At 48.4% G+C, this 23728-nt stretch overlaps 1 protein-coding gene across 1 annotated transcript in view; it reads left to right on the top strand.

Moving 5' to 3' along the window:
- CASR (calcium sensing receptor) overlaps positions 1-23728 on the top strand; it is a 207959-nt gene that overhangs the window by 147453 nt on the left and 36778 nt on the right. The window contains exons 2-4 of the mRNA XM_088450746.1: positions 6044-6480; positions 9554-9860; positions 12979-13806. Coding sequence (XP_088306872.1) covers positions 6248-6480; positions 9554-9860; positions 12979-13806 — 1368 coding nt within the window. The 5' untranslated portion in view covers positions 6044-6247. The remainder of the gene's footprint in view (positions 1-6043; positions 6481-9553; positions 9861-12978; positions 13807-23728) is intronic.

The raw sequence follows: 23728 nt of genomic DNA, 5'->3' as shown, positions 1-23728 counted from the left end.
AGCCACTTTAAAATAAGTTAGTACCCATTTTCATGTACCCCAAATTTGATGGGACACCTTATTTTTTCACAAAAAAGTTGCTAAATGCTATTCTTCATCACTTTACCAAAGACGCTATATAGCACCTATTGAGACCGTTTAAAGACCCCACATACCTTCAACAAGGCTATTCAGGGATACCCATAGTGATCCCTCAAATCAGAGCATTTTTTGGGGGTGTCAGGCTGATTTCCCCAAAAATGACAGCACTTTTCGCCAATTTCCTTTTTCGTCGGGTCCCGTTTTCGCCAAAATTAAATTGAATACGGGGAATAGCGGGAACGAGCGCGATACTTTATCGCTGGCAAAACCTCAGATGAAGGCGAAAAGTCCGGCAACGGACTTTTCGCTCCAAATTGAATATGCCCCATAGAGCCTGAGCGTTACTGTGCGCTAGCGCTTCTAATAGCTACATCCAGGTGGAAATGAACAGCAGGTGAAGGGACAGAGTATGTGTGTACACGCCCCACACATTAGATATATATTAAGGTAAAATAAATCCTCTTTAAGGCCAGGAGAGAGATGGACGGTCCTGCAGAAACGCACCTGGTGGTTTAATGGAGCAGAGGGCGGTGGGCAGAGATTGCCCCCTGTGTACTCACCGCCCAAGAGGATAACTCATTACCAGCAGCAGGAAGACACTAATGTAATTTGGAGAGGTGGAAGGGGGCACCCATCAGAGGCTGTGTTTGTTCTCTGTGCCCTCTGAATAATTTATAAGAGTGGATGTTTGTTTGTTCCCAGAATCTTATACAAGAAAGCGAAGCTCTGAGGTCATTCAGCTGCTCCCATAAATCAATTTCACTGACGCACTTTACATTACCAGCTTTTGTCCACAATTAACTCATAAGCCATCAATTCTGTGAGTTTTGAGCTGAGATTGTCCTGTAATGGAAGAATTAGCCCATGAAACACAATATGAGCCAATTCTCTGTAATGCCATAATATCCTCTCATTTCCCATTAACTTCTGAAAACAACAATGATCTAAGTGTTTTCCGCCCTATAATGAATTTATTTAATAATAATGTTTTATTTATTTATTTATTTATTTTTGTTTTCTTGCATTTATAGAGGTTTATCCGCCCTGTCACTCCTGGGCAATCTGGGATCTAACTGTTGCAAGAAAGGGCCTGATTCAGTAAGGGACGCAAGTGAGAGAACGCACGCACACTCGGATGATTATTTCATTCCGCGCATGCGTGTAAGATGCAGTGCACGCGCGTGAACCATTAACTGCGGCGGGTTAAAGGACGCATGGCATGCGCAGTGTGCACGCAGACCCTGCCAATATTGATTTGTTATTGATATCGTTTGTGGGTGGTAAAAGGGGAGTGGTTGGGCAAACGCAGGCGTGTCTGTGCGTCTGAACACCGTTTTAGGGGCGTCCATAATTAAGGCAGTGCGCCAACGTACGCAGTAAGAAGACTCCATGCACGCAGGAAGCGGCCAAGATCCTGCGTGAGGTCAAAGCAACCTCTGATGTGCGTATGGGTTCGATGGTTCTTGATGTTACCAATGTTTACGCAGTATTGATAACTATACATCCTTGAGTATAGGGAAGTGGGCGTCAGCATTATGTAGTGCTGGGCGTCTGCATTCTATGCTGCGGTTGCTGTGCATATGGTCTGATTAGCATATTCACTCAGCGGCCGAGTGCTTGCGCTCTCTCACTTGCGGCCCTCGCTGACTCACGCCTACGTTACAATGTCCACTTCCCGCCCTCTGCCGCCTCTCCTGGAGCAAGCAGGGTGAGTGCCACAGTACAATCTGCATGGGCACATGTGCATGCGACTGCTTTCTGGGCACGTGCAGAGCAAAATGCCCTGATCTTCCCTACGCCAACTGGCGGAATACCCTCTATATCAGCCACATTGTATGTAGCCAAGACATGTATTATGCAGCCTTACAGAAACTGAACCAAGGCGTGTAATAGCCCCATACAAATTCTTCTAAACAACACGGGGCAGTCGGCTGCTGGCTGATATACTGCGCATGCGTCCGTGTAGTACCAATGGTTACTGCGCCGAGATGAAGAATGAATTTGGACACAGGGATTGTGGATTTTAATGGGCATTCCTGGGAGGTAACACAGGGGGTGACTAGGCAGGTGCAGGCATGGAGCTGACAGCGGCTGCGTCTAAAGTCGTAGAACCGCTCACACGGGACGGAGAAACTGCGTCTGCCATGGGGCTGGTGCAAGTTTCGATGGTGCACCAATGCAAGTGGGCGTCTCACTATGAACAAAATCGGTTGCGGCATTAGCATAAAGACGCGGATGCTGCAACAGACGCAGAAGCCCCTGTGCCCTCCTCTAGGTCACATATATCCATAGCTGGCACTGAACGCGGGCAGTGTACAGACAGTCACAGAGCAAAGCGGCGGATGTTACAGTGTATCTCACAAGGGCTAATGGAAGGTTCCGTCTGACAGAATAACAAAATGTATCAATTTCCATAGCAAATATTAGATGAAAGTGATGGAGTAACCCGGCTTATAGACCAGCAGCCAGACTGAGGGGCGGGAGGGACGCACATGGCATCATATATTGTGAAGTGTTTATTCAAGTTCAAGAAATATTTGACATTCTGATTACACTTCTGTAGCTCAGTGATGCTATTGCTCTCTGTTATCAGCCAATTCAGACTTTTTCAGGAAGTTTGCTGCGTATAGTAAAAATAAATTAACTCTCCCTCCATGTTGGTTTCTTCCTTGTGTGATTTCAGTCGGATTGCCCACCTTTACCATAGACTCCGCAGCCAAATATGATCTGTGCAGGCTATGGTGTGTTACAGTGTAAAGAAAGGGTTAATCTTCCCACCCCCTCCAAAAAAATAGCATAACCAGCACCAAAGCTCTGATGGCCTGATTCAGACCCGCTTGCGAGCGCAGAACGCTCGCAAGCGGGTCGATGGTGCCCTAGTGCGCATGCACACGACGGAGGGAGCTCCGTCGTGCGCATGCGCGAGACCCAAATAACGACGGGGTAGCCGTCGTTATGGGTCTCGCACCAAAGGGAGTGTGCTATCGATGGTGATTGACAGCATGCTCCCTTTGGTGGGCGTGCCGGGGGTGTGGCTGCCAGACAGAGGCGTTCCCATGGGAACACCTACTGTCTGGGTCCGGCCCCACTGACATCACTAGTGATGTCAGTGGGAGTGATTTTGGCTCTGATAGAGCCAAAATCATTCCAGGGCTTGCGGTCACCGAGACCCTACCGCAGGGTCTCGTCGCAAGCCCGATGGTCACGATGGTCTTGACCGTCGCGACCATCTTTTTGGCCGCTCGCATATGCTGTGGGTGTTCACCCACAGCTATGCGAGTGGCCAGGAGGCCGCTCCAAGTTTAGGTAGGAGGGCCCTGATTCAGAGCGAGCGCTCTGGTCAGAGCGTCCGGCTCTGAATCCCCAGAGTCCGTTCTGGTACTGGAGGATCGGGGGGAAATCCAGCGTGGGGTTCCCCCGTTTTTCCAGTAACCAGCACCGGGCTGAAGCAGCTGGGGGGCTTACACTATAACAGGCGTCACGCCAATTCATTTTGTGCACCCAAAAATAAGTGTGTAAAATGAATTGCGTTAACATAAAACGTAAAGTAATTCCTAAATGTTATATAACCAATAAATACTCTGTTTAATCAAAATAATTTTGTCCGTCCGTCTGTCTGTATAAATAAATATCAGGGAAAATATAGAAAATGAATCTCTATACAATATGTTTCCTAATATAATCCTTTTCATCATTACCGGCAGCAATGAGACTAATGGATCCAGAGTTGGCGATTCTGGCGGAACCTCACAGGATCGAACATCTGCGATCAATTAAGTCTATATATGGCTTTTATTCAGAGCCTGGGTTCCCTGCCAGTGATTCTACTGTATTAAATAGCTGTTACTGTATCACAATAATACATTTTAATGACAATAAAATGAAACAAGATAACTATTGGGGTGTCCTGGTATTGTCACATTTTTCTGTTGGTTTTTTTTTTGCAAATTTTTTAATACTATTTTTGTTTGTGGCACAGGGTACAGTACATGGAGCAATCACTTGTCCCTGTACTAATAATGACATTTTAGGAATCTTTGTACATAACCATTATGAGCCTGATTCTTTCGGATGCAGTTGCGATGTTTGCGAGTGGTGCCATTATCCAGGGCACAGGGGGTGGCACCATCTCTGCCCCATGGCCCATGCATTCGACTCGCAGGATGCCTGGAACTGCACAATGTAGTCAGCATCTCTGTTGCAGATCTACCCAGAGCATCAGGGTCGTTTCAAGAGAGGTGAAGGCCCGCAGGCAGACTCGGTGCTGCGCCGCAGTGCAGTAGATCCTGGCCTAGTGCCAGAGGGCCTGATTCAGAGCCGGATGCTCTGGTAAGAGCGCTCGCTCTGAATCAGGGCCCTCCTACCTAATATTGGAGCGGCCTCAGCTTATGCGAGCAGCCAAAAAGATGGTCGCGATGGTCAAGACCATCGCGACCATCGGGCTTGCGATGAGACCCTGCGGTGGGGTATCGCTGCTGCAAGCCCAGGAGTGCTTTTGGCTCTATCAGAGCCGAGAGCACTCCCACTGACATCACTAGTGATGTCAGTGGGGCCGGCCCAAGACGGTAGGCGTTCCCATGGGAATGCCTCCGTCTGGGCAGCAATGCTCACCATCGACAGCACGCCCCCTTTGGTGCGAGACCCATAGCGACGGCTGGCCGTCGCTATGCGGGTCTCGCGCATGCGCACGACGGAGCTCCCTCCGTTGTGCGCATGCGCACTAGGGCACCATCGACCCGCTTGCGAGCGCTCAGCGCTCGCGAGCGGGTCTGAATCAGGCCCAGAATCCACTGCGCATGTGTGGGACAGCAGTACCGTGCATGCGCGAGTCACTGGGAAAATAGCGGCAGCTTTTTCTCTTCTTTTTGCTCAGCCGCCCCTGGCTTGGAACTGCAGAGCAACTCTACAGACAGGTAAGTTTAAGACTATATGGGTGCAGGGGGTGCGGTGTAGGCCCCCTTGGACCCAGGGGCCTGTGTGCACCTGTAATTGATATGCCCCCGCAGAGTATCCCTCCAGCAGTGCTGTACTTCCTGGTGCTGGTGGCCCTGCCCCTCAGTGAGACGTCATGATGTCATGTGTTCAGAGGCGGGACCGGGGACACCAAGAGGGGGGTAACGGGTACTAATTACCCATGTCCGGGCTTGTTGGGGGTTTCCGGCGGGAGCACGGGCCCGATGCCTCCCCCCCCCCTCCCTCTTACCTGTCAGCAGCCCAGCACACGCTGCTGTGTGCTGGGCTGCAGTGGGAAACCAGGGAGACTGCTCGCTGCCGCCGCTGAGCAATGGCAGCCGTCTCCTCTCCTGTGGGGGGGAGCGGTCACCCTTTATTTCACCCTGGATTTTGCGCCAGGCTGAAGGGCTCACAGTGCCCCCCTCCCCAACGCGCAGCACCAAATAGGGTTTTTAATATTTTTTCCTAAGGGAGCGTGGCTACACCTACCACAATTAGGCCACACCCCGATAGTAATGGGGCCCTTGCGGCTCTATAAGGCCCTGTGCGGAACCGGCACGGGGCACTCCGGCGCTGCTCAATGGTACGCGGTTCATGCACCTTTTCTCAGTGACAATATTTCAGAAATGAATAAAATAAGAAAGTATCCGGCTCTTCATTGTCATTAGCAAACATGTGGCCTCAGCCAAACGCTCTCAGCAAATAAGTCACTATTCTGCATTGTATTTATGCTGTTATTGTGTTCGTTTTTATGTCTACCTCTTGTACAGCGCTGAGTACACCTTTTGCGCCTCATAAAATATAATATTAATTAAAAAAAATAATAATAATCCAGTTCTGTAAGTACGGTGCTGGTTTAGAGAAATAGTGTTTCCAGCAATTATTGCAATGCATGCACCAATTCCAGTGATCACCAAGCACTATGTATACAGATGTTATACACCGGCGTTTATTTATCAATGTATATTATTCTGTATGATTTTTACTAACGCTGTCACTATGTTTTTAGGGCAATGGCTTTCACATGACAGAGAGACGGGGTTACAGAAACACTGCAATGGAAAAGGCCGCTTTGGGGACACTACCGATACACCGACAGCCTCTTCTCCACCGATTTCACTTTAGAAATGAGGCCACAGCCCTCAGCAATCCATAGTAGGGACAGCAGATACCAGCTTTCCGCGCACCTGCCTGACGTTGTGCTTCATGTCCCATGCTCTCCCCATCCTTCCTCTGCACCCAGACACCACACGGGAGAAGGATGAATCACTATATTCACTGCCTCCTGCTGCTGAGCTTCGTCCTGGACACTACGACCTATGGACCCAACACCAGAGCCCAGAAGAAGGGAGACATCATCCTCGGTGGCCTCTTCCCCATTCATTTCGGAGTGAATTCTAAAGTTGAAATATTGGAGTCGAGGCCGGAATCTCTGGAATGCACCAGGTAAGAGCGGCGTGAGCCGGCAACCTTCTCTTCCGCAAACCACCGTGTACCCAGTCCCCCCCAGTAAAGGGAATACCCAGGCCCAGCGGCTCTATACCTACACTGCAGGCTTCTCTATAAAGATGACTGCAATCGGATTTTACCAAAATGTTTGTAAAGAACAAAAGCGTGATTGTCATTACTAGTGGTGGACTCCAGAGGAGGGGGCTGCTGCGCCGTTCAAAATTCAAATAGTGGAGTCACACCAACTGCCAGTGAGTCCCAGCCAGCGATGTTGGGCAGCGTGTGAAATGGCAGTTGGTGTGGCTCCCCTCTTTGAATTTTGGACTGCGCTGCAGCCCCGCCTCTGGAGCCTCCACTGGTCATTACCAATCCGTCCTACCTTTGTATGTGAGTAACGTTCATCTAACAGGGATCAAGTTATTGTTATGTAACTATTTGGGAAAAAAATCATGGAGACCTTTGCGTGGAGAGATTCTGGTAAAAAACACATTTAGCTAAATCAGCATCGGGATCGATATAAAAAGTTTCCGTATATCCCTAATGACCATAAAACCTTCCACCCATGGTCTACAGAACTTTACTAACTCCCTGATCCATTCCCTACTGTATCTGGGACAGTTCTGTATATCCCTAATGACCATAAAACCTTAGACCCATGGTCTACAGAACTTTACTAATTCCCTGATTCATTCCCTACTGCACCTGGGACAGTTCTGTATATCCCTAATGACCATAAAACCTTACACCCATGGTCTACAGAACTTTACTAATTCCCTGATCCATTCCCTACTGTACCTGGGACAGTTCTGTATATCCCTAATGACCATAAAACCTTAGACCCATGGTCTACAAAACTTTACAAATTCCCTGATTCATTCCCTAATGTACCTGGGACAGTTCTGTATATCCCTAATGACCATAAAACCTTCCACCCATGGTCAACAGAACTTTACTAATTCTCTGATCCATTCCCTACTGTACCTGGCACAGTTCTGTATATCCCTAATGACCATAAAACCTTAGACCCAAGGTCTACAGAACTTTACTAAATTCCTGATTCATTCCCTACTGTACCTGGGACAGTTCTGTATATCCCTAATGACCATAAAACCTTCCACCCATGGTCTACAGAACTTTACTAATTCGCTGATTCATTCCCTACTGCACCTGGGACAGTTCTGTATATCCCTAATGACCATAAAACCTTAGACCCATAGTCTACAGAACTTTACTAATTTCCTGATTCATTCCCTACTGTACCTGGGACAGTTCTGTATATCCCTAATGACATAAAACCTTAGACTCATGGTCTACAGAACTTTACTAATTCCCTGATTCATTCCCTAATGTACCTGGGACAGTTCTGTATATCCATAATGACCATAAAACCTTCCACCCATGGTCTACAGAACTTTACTAATTCCCTGATCCATTCCCTACTGTACCTGGGACAGTTCTGTATAGCCCTAATGACCATAAAACCTTAGACCCATGGTCTACAGAATTTTACTAATTCCCTGATCCATTCCCTACTGTACCTGGGACAGTTCTGTATATCCCTAATGACCATAGAACCTTACACCCATGGTCTACAGAACTTTACTAACTCCCTGATCCATTCCCTACTGTACCTGGGACAGTTCTGTATATCCCTAATGACCATAAAACCTTACACCCATGGTCTACAGAACTTTACTAATTCTCTGATCCATTCCCTACTGTACCTGGGACAGTTCTGTATATCCCTAATGACCATAAAACCTTAGACCCATGGTCTACAGAACTTTACTAATTTCCTGATTCATTCCCTACTGTACCTAGGACAGTTCTGTATATCCCTAATGACATAAAACCTTAGACTCATGGTCTACAGAACTTTACTAATTCCCTGATTCATTCTCTAATGTACCTGGGACAGTTCTGTATATCCATAATGACCATAAAACCTTAGACCCATGGTCTACAGAACTTTACTAATTCCCTGATCCATTCCCTACTGTACCTGGGACAGTTCTGTATAGCCCTAATGACCATAGAACCTTACACCCATGGTCTACAGAACTTTACTAATTCCCTGATTCATTCCCTACTGTACCTGGGACAGTTCTGTGTATCCCTAATGGCCATAGAACCTTACACCCATGGTCTACAGAACTTTACTAATTCCCTGATTCATTCCCTACTGCACCTGGGACAGTTCTGGGCATCTGCCTGGTTTTCACGTATGATAATTGCTGGCTGATGATTTTCACCTTAGCACTCTGCACTACTGACTGGACCTTTGTACACAGGGACTGTGTGAAAATATGCGCACAAACGGCATCGCCAATCCAAATGGCTGCGTACAGAGATTCAGCATCGGTCAAAGACCCTTTGATATTCAACCTCCTGAGTAACTCTATGGTTGCCCAGAATGGCAGCGTGTACTCAGATGCCGAGCCATTTTTTTGGCGTATGGGCTCACAGGTGCAGGCTTTGATACGTCCTGAAAATGACTCGCGACACGCCTGCATTTTTGCCGCCACTCCCCCTGACTGTCCATCACACTAGGGTTAAAAAGACGCTGCGAGCCACAACTGTAATATGCCTTGACGCATGCGCAGTTTACCGATAATCAATCTATATTTTGGGTTTGCGTCCATTTATGAATGTGGTCCCTGTGCTTGAAGACTTGTCTTTTTCGTTTTGTTATCATGGATGTTCTGCTCATATCCTGCTCTCCGTACTTAATGTCATTTTGGTGTTTGGTGGTTCTGAGACAGAAATAAAATTTTGCAGGAAATAAGCAGAGGATGTGTTTTATTGAGGGGTTTCCTGCTCAACCTCACACAATACCGGGCATTGTGTTTAATCTGTGGTCTGATGCTCGGGGCTGGGAGGTTTTAAGTAGTCACAGAGTAGTTGCCAATTTTCTTGTATGGCTCTGTCCTTGGAAACGCCGACAGTGGATGAAAGGGGCACCCATAAAAAAGCTAGAATGAATGTATTGGCCGAATGTTGATAGTTCCTGATGATGCCACAGTTCCATCCCTATGTCAAAATCTCTAACTCATCCATCTGTCTGTTGCAGATACAACTTTCGTGGCTTCCGCTGGCTGCAGGCCATGATCTTCGCCATCGAAGAAATCAACAACTCCACCACTCTGCTGCCCAACATCACACTGGGATATAGAATCTTCGACACGTGTAACATGGTATCCAAGGCTCTAGAGGCCACGCTCAGCTTCGTGGCTCAGAACAAGATCGACTCTCTGAACTTGGATGACTTCTGCAATTGTTCGGAGCACATGCCATCCACCATCGCTGTGGTGGGAGCAACTGGTTCTGGAATATCTACTGCAGTGGCCAATCTGCTTGGACTTTTCCATATACCTCAGGTGAGAGGAGTACAGTGATTGCACCAGAGCCATATCTGGAAGCAGCTTGTCCTTGAGGGACCTAACTTCTAAGTCCTAGGCCCAGCAGCTGGGGAATAGATTACACTAGAATATAATATAATATATTGATTTGCCCAGAAAAAGAAGCATGTTCCTAATCTTGTATTTAGAGTATAAAGAAAGGAGAGGCTGAAGGTTACAACCATTGCCTGCGTTCTAACAAGCTCATCAGAATTCCAACGCATTTCACACTGAACCTGCTGCTTCAGTGGATGCATGGTTGATAAATATGATGTATGTGTTTACTTTAATTCATTGAACCTATCTGCATAGTGTATCAACGGAAGAGATCATTTGTCATCTTATCTTTCATCTTCCTTATTTCTATTCTAAATACAAACACTAAAAAATCCCTCTTATAGCTCCCGCAGTGTTGATAGTAGTACTAGGAATACTTATCCGAGCTAGCCAGCTTCCATAATAATCAATGCCATTGTAATACATAATAAAAGTGCTAAGTTAACACTCAGGCGAAAATTCACTTAGCTACAAGAGCCGCGGATCAGCTTTTGGCGGCTTCGTTGGATTTGCGGTCAGTGGGTGATTTCTGTTGGCAGCCTGTAGAGGTGTGAGCAGAAATCATCGGCTACCATAATAGGCTTATATGCATCCGGTTTGGACATATGTGTGGCCGCTTCCCCGTCCGGCCGCAGCAGCCTGCTGTCTACCTTATGCTAATGTGGATTATCTGTCCCTCTGCATGCATCTACCCCTGTCTTTCCACCCACAGCCATCATCATTATTTATTTATTACCAGTTTTTTATATAGCGCACACATATTCCGCAGCGCTTTACAGAGAATATTCGGCCATTCACATCAGTCTCTGCCCCAGTGGAGCTTACAATCTATGTTCACCTACCACATGCTCACACACATACACACTAGGGGTAATTTGTGTTGGGAACCAATTAACCTACCAGTATATTTTTGGAGTGTGGGAGGAAACCGGAGTACCCGGAGGAAACCCACGCAAGCACAGGGAGAATATACAAAGTTCACACAGTTAGGGCCGAAGTGGGTATCGAACCAATGACCTCAGTGCTGTGAGGCAGTAATGCTAACCATTACACCATCTGTGCTGCCCATCATTAGTGTCATGATTTACACCCAACCCATGCTGGGTGCACACGATCCATTAGAAACAGGATTCCCATCTCCATCCGCATGCCGAATTTACCACAGGAGACGGCCTTCTGCCTAAATACCCACAAAACTCCCATGATGGACCCACGCGTTTCTGTCATGTAATGTCAGGTTGTATAGTAGATATCAGCAAGATCTATCTGCATTTGGATCTACAAGCCTGGTTAAAATGTTATTTGTTTGCATTATAAACACTCTTCTTGTCACCATTATTATACTGTAATGTGCTACATAAGATCAATTATACTCTCTGTGCCAATTAGGGTCAGCTGGCAGCTATGTATCCATGATAATGCTATATATTGTGATTTGATGGATTCAGAGATGGAGCAACATGGCCAGATATAGCTCCGGTCTTACAGAGGATAGCTGGCACCATGTAATTCTGACCCTTCACCTCTGCCTTTTACAGAGACTGGAGGGGACAGGGTTAGCATGGATGTAGGATGAATCAGTAACACATTACACCATTTGTCAGTATAATGTGCTCCATCCATGTGGACGATTATCGCACGTGTTTCTAGCCCATGATATGGAAAGTCTCTAATCCTGGTAGAGTTGTAAACTAGATAATTACACATGGAATTGCCAAAAATCCCAATTTAGCAGAGAAATTAAACACATGAAATATGCACAGGACATATTTTGTGTTTGAGATTAGAGCTGTCCTAATGTTGTTTTTGAGGTCCCTAAAAACATCCCTAAAAACCATTTCCATGTTAAACCGGGTTGCTGCTTAGTGTAAAAGAGTCCAGAATTGGACTCCCGGGTCGAGTGACCCGGCAATCCAACTCGGGTAACCCTGGCCCGGGTAACCCTGCAGTGTAAACAGATAACCAAGGTCGTCCGATCCGGGTCCTGTTTGCAGCATTGGATATCTCCAAAATAACTGTCGGGTTTACCAGAAAATGACCCAGTAATGCTGCTACACTATGTAGACAAGAGTGATTGGACACCCCCGTGTTTCAGCTGGTTTGGCATGGGTCCATTAGGTATAACGCATGGTCACATTACCTCTGAGAAGTACAGAGATGTCCTCGATAACTCTGTGCTCCCTACATTGTGGCAGTTCTACGAAAACAACAAATGTATTTATCAGGACGACAATGGCACCTGTCATGTTTCCAGGGCGACCCTGGACTGGTATACAGAAAATTTGTTAACCCAGAGTCCATATCTTAACCCCTTTGAGAACCTCTGAGACAAATTGGAGTGACCTTCTTCAGTGACACTGTACTGAAGGTGGAATGGTAAAACATATCGCCTGCTGCTGTCCAGGAACTTGTGGACAGTTTGCCAAGAAGGGGGAGAGCAGTAATCACTGCACGTGGTGACCTACACAGTACTGACGTCACTATAACATCTCACTGCACGTGGTGACCTACACAGTACTGACGTCACTATAACATCTCACTGCACGTGGTGACCTACACAGTACTGACATCAGTAACATCTCACTGCACGTGGTGACCTACACAGTACTGACATCAGTAACATCTCACTGCACGTGGTGACCTACACAGTACTGACATCAGTAACATCTCACTGCACGTGGTGACCTACACAGTACTGACGTCAGTAACATCTCACTGCACGTGGTGACCTACACAGTACTGACATCAGTAACATCTCACTGCACGTGGTGACCTACACAGTACTGACATCAGTAACATCTCACTGCACGTGGTGACCTACACAGTACTGACGTCAGTAACATCTCACTGCACGTGGTGACCTACACAGTACTGACGTCACTAACAACCCACTGATCTATTTGCTGTCAATGTCCAATCACTTTTGTCTACATAGTGTAATTTCAGTGGAAGCAGCTTATATTGAACTTGCTCTGAACACCTAATGAAGTGCAAGCTGCTTGTGCAAGGTGACAAATAATGGCACTCTCGTCTTTTTCAGGTCAGTTACGCCTCCTCAAGTCGCCTTCTAAGCAACAAAAATCATTACAAATCCTTCTTGCGCACTATGCCAAATGATGAGCACCAAGCCACAGCCATGGCGGACATCATTGAGTATTTCCAGTGGAACTGGGTGGGAACCATTGCTGCAGATGATGACTACGGGCGTCCGGGGATTGAAAAGTTTCGGGAAGAGGCGGAGGAGCGGGATATCTGCATAGACTTCAGTGAGCTCATATCGCAGTACACACCTATAGAGGAAATTGAAAAAGTGGTCGACGTTATTCAAAACTCAACGGCCAAAGTCATTGTTGTCTTCTCCAGTGGACCTGACCTGGAGCCCTTGATTAAGGAGATTGTCAGACGCAATATCACTGGGCGTATCTGGCTCGCTAGTGAGGCCTGGGCCAGCTCATCCTTGATCGCCATCCCGGAATACTTTCATGTCATTGGGGGCACAATTGGGTTTGCGTTGAGGGCTGGCCAAATCCCCGGATTTCGTGAATTCCTACACAAAGTGCACCCAAAGATGTCTAGTAGCAATGGCTTTCTCAAAGAGTTCTGGGAAGAGACTTTCAATTGTTACATGCCTGGGGGCTCTAAGAAGAACGAGGACTTCAACAACATCACAGCTTGCACTGGCCAGGAAAATATCACAAGCGTGGAGACCCCATATCTGGATTACACTCATTTGCGGATATCCTACAATGTATATTTGGCTGTATATTCCATTGCCAACGCACTGCAAAACATATACACCTGTACACCAGGGAAAGGGCTCTTTGCAAACGGCTCCTGCGCAGATATAAAGAAGGTGGAAGCCTGGCAGGTAGGTCTTTGCTTTTCCTTAAACTTGTTCATGTTAAACTTTAAAAATACACTTAATAAAACAAATATTGTGCCGGGCAGGGGTACCTTATTGAGGAAGATGGTAAACAGCCGAAATTTCCATAGATCCAGAGATGGACCAGTGACCAGGTGTGAGTGGAAGTATATGACCCAGAGCAAAATTGCGCCTGCATTATGTGGTCAGAAATAAATGCATCTCTCCGCCAGTATTCTACCACATCTAAGCGATCGCACAGCCCCCTCAATAGGAGCCATCTTCTATGCCTACATACACCCCTGAATAGCCCGCAATTCCGTCAACACTCCCACAATACGCCCATGCAACACTTATTCTACATGCAAATGCCCTGATGCTGCCCAGTTATACCCACTCTGTCGCAAGTGGAGATACTGCTAAGATGTGTAGGACTTTAAAACGCTATCGTTGCTCAGAGCTGCGTTCGTTTGCAGGCCTCGGCGCTTGTGCAGTCTGCTGGTATCTGCTTCATTCGCACTCAGACAGAATTGCGCACACCATTGTATCAGGCTCTAAATGTGGCCAGCAGAGCCGAATAAAGGGCACTGAGCGCCCTGTGCTGGCCCAGCCCTATTTGCGCATGATGTCATGATGCTACACATAGGTGGACAGGGCTGCCAGCACCCGGAACTGCAGCAGTGCCTGGAGAGACTTGAAGATGCTACGGGCAGCTGCCATTATGGCAGGGTGCCTGTCTATAGCGTCCGGTCCAGGCACCCTGCATGCCAGAAGCAAGAACCATGGTCTGGCAATGGTGCCGCCTACCGAGCCCTGTGCTCTGTGCGTCCTCGGTCACGCACCCCACAGAGGCATATTTGTGGGGGAAAATAGCACAGCTTTATTTCAAATTAAATAGATGGCAAGAGGAGAGTTATGGTGGCAAAGAAAGAATGACCTAACTAAGCAATTTCACCATCTGCGCCAGCTGTACTTAGGCCTATATGGGATGCCAACTGCCAACCCATCACCACAACTCCAGGTACCCAACTCCCATCCCAATGTCATGAAGAAAGGCCCACCTTGGCCAGTGATGCCGCTGACCCCAGTAGGGTAGAATCAGCTAGCCCGTGTATTGGTGGGGAGACCACCTCAAGATCTAAAAGCAGATAGTGTCTCCAACTGTCCTATCCCGCCATGAACAAAGCCAACACCAACCCAACAAAAAAAGGGGGAGGGTGGGTGATAAAATCCTCGGCGAGACGTTATCAAAATGGAACCCACACTACCAAACTAAATGGCCCTTAAACCCACCCCTAATCAGCATCCATAGGCTGATCTCAAACCTCAGGCCACCCTAAAGCACACCTCTGACATGGTCTATCCGTTGCACTACCAGGAGCAGACCCACATAGACTAGGAGTTTAATTTCGGGGATGCATATAACATGCTTTCTGTCACCCTTTCATGTCATCGTAATCTGGCAATTTGCTTCAATTAGTATGTGTCTAATGAGTTTAAGGGTGATTGGAACCTTTGTAATATTGACAATAAACTTTCAGATTGCCGTCCAAGCAGCGTCGGATTATAGAGAGGGGGACAGCAGGGGGTGGATGTGAGAAGGCAGCAGGGGGCGGATGTGAGAAGGCAGCAGGGGGCGGATGTGAGAAGGGAGCAGGGGGCGGATGTGAGAAGGGAGCAGGGGGTGGATGTGAGAAGGCAGCAGGGGGGGGATGTGAGAAGGGAGCAGGGGGTGGATGTGAGAAGGGAGCAGGGGGTGGATGTGAGAAGGCAGCAGGGGGCGGATGTGAGAAGGCAGCAGGGGGCGGATGTGAGAAGGGAGCAGGGGGGTGGATGTGAGAAGGCAGCAGGGGGTGGATGTGAGAAGGCAGCAGGGGGCGGATGTGAGAAGGCAGCAGGGGGCGGGTGTGAGAAGGCAGCAGGGGGCGGATGTGAGAAGCCAGCGGGGCGGATGTGAGAAGGGAGCAGGGGGCGGATGTGAGAAGGCAGCAGGGGGTGGATGTGAGAAGGCAGCAGGGAGCGGTGGCAGAGGTGGCGTCCCTATGCTGGGCTGTACTTGGGAAGGTATTAGCATATTTTAGCGACTGCGATCCATGAGAGATCGCAGTTGCGTGCGCCCGTCTCTGAATCAGGCACATTATTCACACAAATAAAAGAACTGTAAGCGACAAAACTATTATACTGGATTACACTGATCAAACTGATATGCGACACTTCTATATCTGTGTGAGTCTGACTATGTATACAACATGCTACGATGTAGCGGTCGCAGCTTTTTCTCACGCCAACTTCCACTGCGCTTCATCTGCGACTTTGTATGTGTTTAAAATGAATTCCTGTGCGGTTAAAGTCGCAGGCCAGCGTCTATAGTGAGTGGTTTCTCGCTGCATCTGCGAAGCGCATACAGTAAGACGCAGAATTTAAAGTAAAAGTCGGTACGCCAATCCTCTCATAGCGGCTCAGTCACACCAGGCATCTCACGCCGTATAGGGTGTATACATATCAGGTGTATGAGTGTTGTGGTAAATGCTGACACAGTGTCAGCTGTATGGTAACCCCAGTGCTATGTAGTATCAGACCTGTTTATATTCAATGTAATACTATTACAAACACCTGTAGAAGACAGAAGTGAGGGTGAGGCCTTTGGGTGACCGGGATCAGGTAACATTGTCAGGGGCGCGTGAGAGAATCCTAAAATCTTCCACTGCTGAGTGCACCAGGCAGGGGCTGCATTCTCTCACCGGATCTTGTGCAGCGTGAAATATAATTACAGTAACTTTGCTGATCAATTAACCATGAAACAGACACATTTCTTCCTGTGTGCAAGATGTGATTAATCCGCCCGGATCTTTCCTGGGTCTCTGTCCGGATACACGTTTCAGGACGGAACCTTCTAATTAGCCATCTCAGAACACGCAGAGCACAGGAGCCATGTGTGGACAGGCAGACTGTGACCTAACAGATGAAACGCATTAGGGGCTATTAACAAACAAATGCTGCTGTTTTTGTGACATCACGCATATACGCCTGAAATAATGTAAAATGTCCTCCCTATGGTTAAGTGCAATGGTTTGTGGGACGGTGTTTCTAAAGGGGCCTTTATAAAGACTGGGGAATGTGGGTCTGATTCAGAGCCGGACACTATTTGCGCTCGCTCGTTCAGAAAAAAGGGGTGGCTATTTAAATTAACCGTTCGCTCTTTGCGGTCTGTTCACGCCTTTATGTCTGAACGAGCGAACAAAACATGCGGTCGTTATTTTGAAAAATACGCCCCCTGGCTGCCCGCATCATACGTCATGTCTGCTATTTATTAGATTAATCGAGTACATCGATCGGCGTATGAACTGCTCGCTATTCTTGTGGTTGGATTTTCCTACCGCAATCATGCGAGCAGTTCTGACTATAAAACAACCAAGTGACGTGGTCGATGATGCTGCTTTATTAATTATGCACACCCTTAAAACGCCCGTTTTGACCTTTAAGCACGCCTGCGTTCTGATCTCCACTCCCCGTTTTCAAACACCTTCCCCTGTTACCACCCACGTACGCCTCCTCCTGTCACTCAAAATAGCAGGCATCCGCTATTTAGCGAGCACACGATTTTTGCCCGCACTGACTGGTTCGCGCATGCGTATTACAATCCGTACGCATGCGCAGATGTGCGATCATCGCTCGGAACGAACGTGCGGCCGCTTACGAGCGGCTCTGAATGAAGCCCTGAAGCCCTGTGTATGTATCGTTGAAATGCTTTCACGCAAATTTAAAAGCAGCGTTTATTACGGTTATTAGCTAATTGTTGAAGATTTTTCGGAGAAATTATCACCTCAATCCGTATTTGGGGCTAATTCAGTGATGGACCGATGTCGATATTTGCATAGTCGAGCGATTATCGGAACACTGTGCATACTCTAAGTCGCACGGCACAGGCACCAAGGTGCATTACCGGCGTCGCTTGCAGTGACTTTTTACTCGCAGTGTGATTGACAGACAGGGAGTGTTGGTGGGAGGTAACGGGAAGTGTCGGGAAAGAATACAGGCACGTCGCGACCGCGTTACAGCCTGCTTCTGCCATCCAGTATGCAGTGAAAGTGGCTGCAGCATCTCGGTTCCAGGTGCTTGGATTTGCAAAATCGTAGGTGGGGGGGTCTCAGGGCCTGATTCAGAGCCGGACGCTATTTGCGCTCGCTCGTTCAGAAAAAGGGGCCAGATATTTAAATTCAGCGCTCGCTCTTTGCAGTCTGTTGACGCCTCTATGTCTGAACGAGCGAACGACACATGCGCTCGCTATTTTGTAAAAAACGCCCCCTGGCCGCTCGCATCCTACGTCATCTCCGCTATTTATTAGATTAATCGAGTACATCGATCGGCGTATGAACTGCTCGCTATTCTTGTGGTTGGATTTTCCTACCACAATCATGCGAGCAGTTCTGACTATAAAACAACCAAGTGACGTGGTCGATGACGCTGCTTTATTAATTATTCACACCCTTAAAACGCCCATTTTGACCTTTAAGCACACCTGCGATCGGATCTCCACTCCCCGTTTTCAAACACCTTCCCCTGTTACCACCCACGTACGCCTCCTCCTATCACTCAAAATAGCAGGCATTCGCTATTTAGCGAGCACACGATTTTCGGCCACACTGACTGGTTCCCGCATGCGTATTACAATCCGTATGCATGCGCAGATGTGCGAACATCGCTCGGAACGAACGAGCGGCCGCTTACGAGCGGCTCTGAATGAAGCCCTGAAGCCCTGTGTATGTATCATTGAAATGCTTTCGCGCAAATTTAAAAGCAGCGTTTATTACGGTTATTAGCTAATTGTTGAAGATTTTTCGGAGAAATTATCACCTCAATCCGTATTTGGGGCTAATTCAGTGATGGACCGATGTCGATATTTGCATAGTCGAGCGATTATCGGAACACTGTGCATACTCTAAGTCGCACGGCACAGGCACCAAGGTGCATTACTGGCGTCGCTTGCAGTGACTTTTTACTCGCAGTGTGATTGACAGACAGGGAGTGTTGGTGGGAGGTAACGGGAAGTGTCGGGAAAGAATACAGGCACGTCGCGACCGCGTTAAAGCCTGCTTCTGCCATCCAGTATGCAGTGAAAGTGGCTGCAGCATCTCGGTTCCAGGTGCTTGGATTTGCAAAATCGTAGGTGGGGGGGTCTCAGGGCCTGATTCAGAGCCGGACGCTATTTGCGCTCGCTCGTTCAGAAAAAGGGGCCAGATATTTAAATTCAGCGCTCGCTCTTTGCAGTCTGTTGACGCCTCTATGTCTGAACGAGCGAACGACACATGCGCTCGCTATTTTGTAAAAAACGCCCCCTGGCCGCTCGCATCCTACGTCATCTCCGCTATTTATTAGATTAATCGAGTACATCGATCGGCGTATGAACTGCTCGCTATTCTTGTGGTTGGATTTTCCTACCACAATCATGCGAGCAGTTCTGACTATAAAACAACCAAGTGACGTGGTCGATGACGCTGCTTTATTAATTATGCACACCCTTAAAACGCCCATTTTGACCTTTAAGCACACCTGCGATCGGATCTCCACTCCCCATTTTCAAACACCTTCCCCTGTTACCACCCACGTACGCCTCCTCCTATCACTCAAAATAGCAGGCATTCGCTATTTAGCGAGCACACGATTTTCGGCCACACTGACTGGTTCCCGCATGCGTATTACAATCCGTATGCATGCGCAGATGTGCGAACATCGCTCGGAACGAACGAGCGGCCGCTTACGAGCGGCTCTGAATGAAGCCCTGAAGCCCTGTGTATGTATCATTGAAATGCTTTCGCGCAAATTTAAAAGCAGCGTTTATTACGGTTATTAGCTAATTGTTGAAGATTTTTCGGAGAAATTATCACCTCAATCCGTATTTGGGGCTAATTCAGTGATGGACCGATGTCGATATTTGCATAGTCGAGCGATTATCGGAACACTGTGCATACTCTAAGTCGCACGGCACAGGCACCAAGGTGCATTACTGGCGTCGCTTGCAGTGACTTTTTACTCGCAGTGTGATTGACAGACAGGGAGTGTTGGTGGGAGGTAACGGGAAGTGTCGGCAAAGAATACAGGCGCGTCGCGACCGCGTTACAGCCTGCTTCTGCCATCCAGTATGCAGTGAAAGTGGCTGCAGCATCTCGGTTCCAGGTGCTTGGATTTGCAAAATCGCAGGTGGGGGGGTCTCAGGGCCTGATTCAGAGCCGGACGCTATTTGCGCTCGCTCGTTCAGAAAAAGGGGCCAGATATTTAAATTCAGCGCTCGCTCTTTGCAGTCTGTTGACGCCTCTATGTCTGAACGAGCGAACGACACATGCGCTCGCTATTTTGTAAAAAACGCCCCCTGGCCGCTCGCATCCTACGTCATCTCTGCTATTTATTAGATTAATCGAGTACATCGAAAGGTGTATGAACTGCTCGCTATTCTTGTGGTTGGATTTTCCTACCGCAATCATGTGAGCAGTTCAGGCTAAAAGACAACCAAGTGACATGGTCGATGACGCTGCTTTGTTAATTATGCACACCCATAAAACGCCCGTTTTGACCTTTAAGCACGTCTGCAATCGGATCTCCACTCCCCGTTTTCAAGCACCTTCCCCTGTTACCACCCACAAACGCCTCATTCAGTCACTCAAATTAGCAGGCATTCGCTATTTTGCGAGCACACAATTTCCGACCACAATGACTGGTTCGCGCATGCGTATTACAACCCATACGCATGCGCAGTAGTGCAAACATCGCTCGGAGCGAACGAGCTGCCGCTTACGAGCGGCTCTGAATCAGGCCCTCAGTACAATCCCCAGCATCGGAAACATTCGGTTATTTTGGCACGGCAGCTGTGTACGGGATTGTAGCTGCAATGCCGTTAGCGTACAGTTATGAATCAGGCCCTTGGATTCTGCACATTTTAGGGAAGATTGAGAGTGACTGTGAATCAGACGCAGTTCTGTCCACATCGTGCGCATGGAGCCAGGGGCCTGATTCAGGGATGTACATTAATCCGATATTTTGTGTACATCTCCGATGTTGAGGGGCCTGGGCCTGCAAAGGACCCGTTCTGCGCATGTGCAGAATGTGTCCTGCGATCTCGCTTGCAGGCGCTGCGGCATTTGGGGGGCAGAGTCTGGTCACTGTTCCCGGAAACAGGGGCGTGTCACCCCCATTTTCTGAGAGGGACGAGGCCAGGGTCTGCCTCCCAAATGCCGCAGCTGCTCCGGTGTGAAGAGTTGTACGTATCGCTGCTGTTTGATACCCATCATCATCGCCAATGTGCACCTGTACCAGCCCTATCCCTAATGCAAAAGATGTATGTCTGGAAACAGGGGTACTTACGTCGCATCCTCCCTGTGTGGTATCCCAGGATCAGGTGACCCCACCTCTGGAAGAAGCTGCGCCAGTAATTAAGTCATGAATGTCCCCAATATGTGTATATATGTAAATGTAATTTATTTGAAGAAAATGTGTTTGTAGACAAAGTAGTTTTGCTGGTATATGTCTGTCTTAACTGTCCCCGTAAAAGGGAAATGACGGTTCCGTCTAGTCAGGATGGCCCTGTGATACTTGGGGGCACGAGAGCAGGACTTTACCAAGCCAGCACGTGAGACCAGGGGGTACGTTAGAGTGACCACGAGGAAGAGAAAGCTAAGTGATAAAAGACCCCGTATGCGTGTCTATTGCGCAGTTCCCTGAGGTAACGGTGGCAAGGAGAGACCCTGTTGTGCTGCGGGTACCCCAGGCGTCTGGTCGGTGTTCGCAGATGATCCGGAAGACAAGGAGAGACTCCAGTTTCAGCCCGGAGGCATCTCAGTGTACATGAGGAGACAGGCGTCAGGAAGTGGAAGCTCCGTCTGAATACGGCGAATATTGGGTGCACGCCCGATACTTTTCCACATGCAAAACACGCCATGTAGGCGAAAAGTCCGGCATGCGAAAAAGTATCTCGGGTGCAAAACTAATTGAATACGGCCCTAAGGCGGAGCCTCGTAGCTCACATCGTAGGTGGAGATTGGACCAACTCGGGCAGGCTTGAGAGAGTGACAGGCTCTGCAGGGAGAGAGAGGACAAAGGGAATCGAAGGTGTCCCTGGTGGTAAGAGACCTCACCACACCCTCACTGTGACTATTCACTGACAGCTACCTGCAGTTAGTTGGTCCCAACAGCTTCAGCTAAAACTCTGGGCCTGATTCAGACCCGTTTGCTAGCAAGCGATCGCTCGGAGCGAGCGATGTTGTGCAATGTGCGTATGCATCGCAGTGTGTGTGTGTGTGACCTATTCTGAGCGATCGGGAAGCGAACGCTCGCCCAGCATAGACAGCGCAGCTGAATGAGTGACAGGAGAAGCTGTTTGTGGGTGGTAACAGGGCAGGCCACTAGTAATGAGGGAGTGGAGGTGCGAACGCAGGCGTGCCTGAGCATCTTAACGCCGTTTCAGAGGCGTGTATTAATAACAGACAGCGTCATAGTACATGTCACCTGGTTGAATTATACACTGAACTACTCGCAGTGGTTGTGGTAGGGTAAAGGCAACCTTAAGCGCTGCGTTCGCTTCCGATGGTACCCGATGTACCGATGGTTGCATACACTTCCTGGAGATGACGTGCGCTAGTGGGCTTCTAAAGACAGGCTTGGTGGGCATCTGCATACACAGGGTGATCGCACACCGAGACATAGTGGGCGTGCTAATGCCTTGCGATCGCCTGCCTTGCCGTCACTTAGCTGAATTTGCATACCCTGGGAGTGAGCGTATACAACTAGCGAGCGGGTCTGAATCAGGCCCTCTGTACGCTCGCAATCTCTCCTTGTAATAGTACACAGAGTTTTCCCCACTCACATAGCTTTTGTGACCTAAAAGAGTGACATGCGCATACCGTTATATATTGTCTAATTAGGTATAAGGACCACATACTGAGGAGAGACTCTGCTTTAGGGACTTTGGAGAGACAAGAACTGTCAAATCCTAACTGCCTGCTGCCCTGGGATGAGGTACAGTATAGAGTAGCTGCAGGATTTCACCATAACAGTGGAGTAAAATCAAATTACTTTACCAAACCCCAGAAAACTCTCCAACTGTTGATACATTTAAAGCAAAAGGGAGTACAGACAAGTTGTTACAGTTAGCCTGGTCCAAGTAGCAACATACTGTAAGTAGCTATTAGAAATGAAGCAGCCTTGATTGCTCTCAAAACCCTGCTGTGATAATAATAACACAGTAGCTGAGACTGTCAGACAGGATTTTCAGTGAGAGACGATTGCAATGGGCGCAAACCCAGTTTATGCAGTAACACTCAGTGGGGACTTAGGCCCTCATTCAGAGCCGGACGCTCTGACAGAGCGCTTGCTCTGAATCAGGGCCGTCCTTCTGAATTTTTAGAGCGGCCACTTGTGATGTCAGTGGGGCCGGCCCCAGACGGTAGGCATTCCCATGGGAACGCCTTGTCTGGGCAGCCACACCCCCGGCACGCTCACCAAAGGAGGCGTGCTGTCACTCAACATCGACAGCACGCCCCCTTTGGTGCGAGACCCGGAGCAACGGCTTGCCCGTCACTATCCAGGTCTCGCACATGCGCACGACGGAGACGGCTCCATCGTGCGCATGTGCACTAGGCCAACATCGACCCACTTGCGAGCTCAGTGCTCGCGAGCGGGTCTGAATCAGGCCCATAGGCCCTCATTCAGAGGCGGTCGCAAAAAGCGAGCGGTCGCTCTGAATGAGGGCGGGCGCTTGTCTTTTCAAGTGCGGCCTCCTGGTCGCTAGCTAAGCTGTGGGTTACCACCCACAGCTTTAGCGACCGACCAGGTTGATGGTCGCAACGGTCAAGACCATCGCAACCATCGGGGCTTGCGAAGAGACCCTATGGTTGGGTCTCGGCAACCGCAAGCCCCAGGGAGCTCCCCACTGCTGATG

The sequence above is a fragment of the Taudactylus pleione genome, unplaced genomic scaffold, assembly GCF_031769625.1.
Source record: "Taudactylus pleione unplaced genomic scaffold, aTauple2 ptg000523l, whole genome shotgun sequence".
Classification (NCBI taxonomy): Eukaryota; Metazoa; Chordata; class Amphibia; order Anura; family Myobatrachidae; genus Taudactylus; species Taudactylus pleione.
This window is presented reverse-complemented; position numbering and strand designations above follow the sequence as displayed.